This window comes from Rattus norvegicus, chromosome 9 (assembly GCF_036323735.1).
Source record: "Rattus norvegicus strain BN/NHsdMcwi chromosome 9, GRCr8, whole genome shotgun sequence".
NCBI lineage: Eukaryota > Metazoa > Chordata > Mammalia > Rodentia > Muridae > Rattus > Rattus norvegicus.
The window spans coordinates 49,436,158-49,442,157 of NC_086027.1; the positions used below are offsets into that span (position 1 = coordinate 49,436,158).

At 50.9% G+C, this 6,000-nt stretch overlaps 1 protein-coding gene across 2 annotated transcripts in view; it reads right to left on the reverse strand.

The window, feature by feature from the left end:
• Positions 1-4,976, reverse strand: part of Creg2 (cellular repressor of E1A-stimulated genes 2) — a 73,441-nt gene extending 68,465 nt beyond the window's left edge. Inside the window, exons 1-2 of one of the 2 annotated variants that reach the window (XM_008767069.3) lie at positions 4,195-4,976; positions 1,492-1,661 (exon numbers count right to left, since the gene is read on the reverse strand). In XM_008767069.3, the coding sequence (XP_008765291.1) occupies positions 1,492-1,661; positions 4,195-4,629 (605 nt within the window). In that variant the 5' untranslated portion in view covers positions 4,630-4,976. The remainder of the gene's footprint in view (positions 1-1,491; positions 1,662-4,194) is intronic. The other variant, XM_039084545.2, reaches the window with a different exon arrangement.
• Positions 4,977-6,000: the final 1,024 nt, after the last annotated feature.

Below are 6,000 nucleotides of genomic sequence, written 5' to 3' on the forward strand. Positions count from 1 at the left end.
ATCTACCTTTCCCTCCAGGCCACCCTGTGATGATTGTTAATCTCTGGGGCGGGGAGAGGAACACCACAGGAGCTCAGTGCAGTGTCTCCCTGGCAGCAAGTGATTTGGGGGTTTGCATCTTGAATTTAGATGACAGAGTCTGAATGAATGGATGCTCTAGCTTTGCTTAAAATGTGTTCAGAAGTCTTTTCTGCTAGGGAGTTTTAAAGAAATTGCATTCAAGGATGCCGGCTTGTATCACACGCATCCCTTGGGGAGAGAGGGGCTATAAATGGGTTGAAGTCAATAGGCTCCAGCCTGAACATCCCAGGGAGACAAACTACTGGGTCTCCTTTCAGCCCCCAGCGCACTGTGTCTACCTGGATGTCATATGAGGCACCTTGGGTTGGGGACATAGCTTAGATGATAGAGTAGTCATCTAGTACCCATAAGGCCCTGGGTTCAATTCCCCAGTACCGTATTAACCAGTGTGGTACATCCTTGGCTACAGGTTAGGTTCAAGGCCAGCCTGGGCTCCATGAAAGCCAGTCTCAAAAACATTTTGTCTGACAGAAAGCACTCACCTCCAAGGCCGGTAAACACTGTAGGGTAGACAGGATTGTGCATACCAACCTGCACAATCAGCTTCCAAGTTTTCATCTCTATGCTGGTTTCAAAGGGATACACATTTGGCAAACTGCACACTATGGAATTCACTTTTCTAGGCCGTGGGTACAGAAAAGGCTGCTGTGTTTTCCCTTTGAGTTCAGCGTTCAACAAAGTACACTGTCAAACTCTTATTACCGAATAAGCTTTTCTGTTAGAAGGCTTGGTCCACCTGAGGTCTGTGCACGGAAGCTAAGGCGGGCCAGGCTGAGCAGAGATGTGTGGTAGGTTAAGTGTAGCTCACTGGGATGGTTTGTATATGCTTGGTCCAGGGATTGGCACTATTGGGAGGTGTGGCCTTGTTGGAGTGGGTATGACCCTGTTAGAGTAAGTGTGTCACTGTCGGTGTGGGCTTAAGACCCTTATCCTAGCTGCCTGGAATCCAGTCTTCTGCTAGCAGCCTTCAGATGCAGATGTAGATCTCTCAGCTGCATGTACCATGCCTGACTGGATGCTGCCATGCTCCTGCCTTGATGATAATGGACTGAACCTCTGAACCTGTAAGTCAGCCTCAATTAAACGTTGTCATTTATAAGACTTGCCTTGGTCATGGCGTCTCTTCACTGCAGTAAAACCCTGCGACACTCACAGAGTCCAATTGACAACCATTTCTATTTAAACAGGCTCACTGGATATATCACCCAGGTGAAAGTCAAAACCCCACCCACCCTCCCATTTTACAGATGAGTACATGTGAGGTGGCTTGCTTCAAATCACATTGGTCTGCAGTAGAACTCTAAGGAGAAGGATGTCAATTTATATCTAAGGGCCCACGACAACAGCCGTACAACCCACCTTCCACCTCTACCCCAAACCCATAATAAGTACAAACCCTCCCTCCTCTACCTGCAAAACTCTCCTTCAGACTCAGGCAGCATCAGGGAGGCTACAGGGTTCTTCACCAGGTCGGACACAGCAGGGTCCTTGGCTGTCATGTAGAAGAAAGGGACCCCTGTGCTGTTGTGGACGGGGCCATCGCTGATGGCCAGGCAGCTCCCAAAGGGAAGTCCTTGGATCTGACAAACACAACAGTAACAAAGACAAAAAGGCTTTTCAGTGCCAGAGCTATGAGTAACAAGCTGGGAACAACCTGGTGTTTCCCCGAGACCTTGCTTGGACCTTGCTTGCGTGCTGCAGCAGGTTTCCCAGGGAGGATATTTAGGCTCCGTGGCCCCAATCTAAGCAACTTAAACCAGGGATGGTTTCAGAGTTTCTCAGGGGTAGGGGTGGGGATGTAGGGAAGGGCATTCTGCCTAGAAGCTAAAGCGTTATTCTGGACCCTGACTTCGCACAGTGAATGCAGTCATTTTATTGAAGGAAGAGGACAAGAGGATCCTGGGGAAGAAGCCGGTGCTGCCCCCACCCCCCCTCCGGCCATCTCTTCTTAAATAACTACTACATTCCTCACTTCGGGGGATAGAATTTAATTAATTTTTTAACAAACTGCTTGGCCTTTGGGACGACAAAAATGTTTTAAATTTCTTCAGTTGGGGCGACATTTCTTCATCTATCAGTTGTATGTCCCATTACGATCCTTAACTGAACAAGTTACGGGACATTGATACGTTAGATGCCATTCTTGCAGAAATGGATGTCACAGAGGTGTGATACACTGATCTTTGCCTGTGACCACCTAGTGGATGAGGGAGGGCCCCATGCCATGCTCATGTGACATTAAGCAACAGTGTTCAGGTCTCAGCTTCCCCTGAACGCTGCCACCTCTGTTTTGTCCCTTACATAGAACCTTCCAGTTAGAGAAGCCGCCATTGTGTTCCAAGCACCGGGCAAGGTTCTGAAAGGAAGAGCTTTAGTAATTTAGAGATGTGAAAACTTATGGAGTTCTCCAAAAACGGTAATATTACATCATCCCCAGATTCTAGTTCCAGGCTACCGTGAACCGATTGCAGCTGGTGCAAACGCTCTCCGAATTTACTGTTTGGATTCCAAGCCAACATTGGAAGGGGAAGGCCTAAGGAAGCTAACAAGAGAGAGTGCTGTTGGGGGTCAAAACAGTTTTGATGCAAGGACCACAAGGACCGTGGCTGCTTTTTCTTGTGTGCCTGTTTCTGTGAGGCAGTGCCTGTATATGTATCTGGAGTTGGCTCTGAACTCACGATTCTCCTGCCTTAGCTGTGTTAGGGCTGGGACTGTAGGCACGGGCCACCAAGCCTGACTGGCCACCGGGTTTCTTTGTTTCGTGTGTGCCTGAGTGTGTGGTGCTCACACATAGTGTGTAATTGTGGAGGTCCAAGGTCAACCTCCTGGCCTCCTGGTGTCTTTCTTCAGGGTCCAGGACTGTTGTGTTTTAGAAAGAGTCTCTTGCTGGCCTGGAACTCCCAGAGTAGGCTAGGCTAGCTTGAGGGCAAGCCCTAAAGATCCCACCTGTCTCAACCATCTCAGTCCTGTGATTACAAATTAACGACACCCTGCTTGGCACTTTAAACAAGAAGAGAAACAAACACTGAAAAGAACACGGGTTCTGGAGGTTGAATAATTCAGATTCTCAATCATTCCACGTCCCTTGCTTCAGGCAGTAGATTTTTTTTAATTGTCTGAAACGATTTGTTGTAAACCAAGACTAGCTTCATATTTAAAGTCTGTCCCCTATTAAGGTATATGTCAGGCATGTAAGAACTATTTGAACCCCGGGAATACAGAACTGGCTTAGATTCTGACATAAAAATGACAAGATTGTTGCCATTATTAGGATAAAGCTGTCACTAGATGATTTTTTTTTTAAGGGAAAGAAAAAAAAAAAAGAACTTTCAAGCTCCTACCAGCGAATTTCTGAATTTTATGGGTGGGAAAGCAGGATGCTTTGACTGAGTTGGGGTTAGTGAGACCCAGAGCTGTGGCAAGAATCCGACTCCCACGCGGTGTGATATATAATAAAGATGTTAGCCCTTCCGTGCACAGATTAAACAGGAGCTAGGACCACATCTCTGTTTACCAGACAGGACTAGAAGCTTTCCGGGGATGGGGGGGGGGTATTCTGATGGAATGCGGCACCCCTCCATGCCATTCTGGATGGAAGCAGGTTAAAATGTGGATATAGTTCTGTAGACCGAAAGAGACGAATTGCAGCTGAAACGGCTCCTCCAGCAGTTACCCTTTGCCTAAGTCGTCTTCCTAAAAAATCCGAGTTACATTTTTTTTTTAAAGTGTTAATGTCTACTTCCACACCCACTTGGTGTGGGAGGCGGTGCCAGAGCCTGTCTGCAGGACTGTCCGAGTCTGCAGGAGCTGGATGCGCCTCATCTGTGATTCCAAAGGCGATCCTGTCTGCGTTCCAGGTTTCCAGCTTGTCGCTGTTTATCTGATCATCGCTTTGGCCATCTTAATACAGGGATTCAGTCACTAACCACCAGGCTGTTTCCCAGCGTCGCCTTCCTCCCCACTCACATGCACTTGGCTGGATGGACCGACCCAAGCACACTCCGGTTCCGTTATTCACAGGGCATTTACAGTCCATGCACCTGTGAAACCCGAGTTGCCCTGCGTCCTGGGAAGGAGACGCGCACCGCCCCCACCTCCCGACCTCTGGTTTACCTTTTCGTGGGTGGACACCGTGGCCAGACAGCCCCAGGAGCTAGCGTGGGCTAGGGAGCGGGCGGTGCCGGCATGCACCCTGGGGCCGGGGGATGCCTCGGATGAGCCGCTCTCCCGCCGGTAGGAGAACATGCCACGCGCGGCCGGTGCGGGCCTGGCGCGGGCGGAGCCCCGAGGCCGCAGGTGCGTGTCCTCCTTGTGCGCCGAGGCCGGGAAGCTCTGCTGCCAGATGCTGCTCGAGTCCTCCAGCAGCGCGGGCAGCGCCTCCTCGGTGGACGCGCTGTCCAGCTCCTCGTCTACCTCGTTGGTGACAGCCCAGGACACGGAGCTCACAATCACGTAGCCGGCGGCCGGGGACAACAGGGCGCTGCAGCATAGCAACCAGGACAGGCGAGTCGCTGGCCAAGCAGGGCTCTCCCCGCCGGACAGCGACATCTTCTTGAAGGCGACGCGCCCTGTGGCGGGGACCACTAGCCAAGCAGCTGCCAGCCAGGGGCGCCCCCCTGCGGCGGAGCGTGAGGCGGAACCTCTTCTCCCCGCGGTAGGATTCCCGGGTGTGTGTATGGGGTCTTGATCAGCCCCGGGCCAAGGTCTCCTTATTGCCTCACACCCCGGTGAGAACCCACGTCTGCTGCAAGACCAGAGTCCCCTCGGCTGCGCCCACCGCCGCTGCTGGGCGCAGAGTCCACGCGTGCCACGGAATGTCTTGGTTTTCTGCAGGATGGCAAGCGTTTTGCAGCCAGAGGGTGGGCGTTCATAACTCAGGCTCAATGCACTCCTCCGCTCTTCAGCTGTGCGACTCTACCAAGTCGCTTAACTTCAGGAGGGCATCACCAGACTCAGTTCCTGCACCCCATCACCTCCCCAGAACCGTGAACCACAATACACCCACATCACTCACCCAGTCCGTGGTGTCTTGTGGCTGGCGACATAGACATAGCGTATTTTAAAAACATCTTGTTCCGGGAAGAAGTTTAATAGATATCAAAATAATTTCAAAGTAATTATAATTTCTTACCTGTTCTTATGACATCCAGTCTTTGTCCCACCCCGGAACCTTTCCTATAGCTTGTATTCCTAAAACTCAAGAGTCCTGCACTAACTTGCAGTAGGATTTGAGTTTTTCCTACATCGTGTCCTCCTGTGAGAGCTCTTGTGACCCATCCAGCTGCTCTTCCTGTATGCCTGGTGGTCAGAGCACCCTGCCAGTATGGATACAGCCGATCTTTCTCTTCTGCACGGGACTTCTCTCTTCCTGGCCGCCCCGGCTGCTCTTTCTCTCTCCCCTTTCCCACCCTGCTCTCAGTCTGCTTTGAAACATTGGTGGCATCTTGCTTACTCTCCGGGCTTCTGCTGGTGTCTGCTGCTGCTCTCTCCTCAACCTCAGAGGCCCCTTCATTCCCTGTTCCTGGGAAGACACATTCCAATGTCTTGAGAGGCAGAATGGGAAGTCACTGAAACACCAGGGTCTGCAGCCAGGTATGATGGCACACACCTGTTCTCCCAGCACTTGGGAGGTGGAGGCAGGAGAATAAGGACTTCAAGGTCAGCCTTAGCTAGGTAAGCAACTTTGAGACTAGCCTAGACTACCAGAGACACCATCTCAAGATCCAACATAAAAAACAACTCCTCTTCCCTAAAATACACCTTCCGGATTAAAAATAATCCAGATCTTGCTCTGTCGAGTTCTGAGTGTTCTGATCGTGGGATAGCGGCATGTCACCCAACACTTCTGTCTCTGTCACCTCTGCAGAATGGGGACCATTACATCTCCCCTACCAGATTTTGGATGTCAAGCATGGCGTC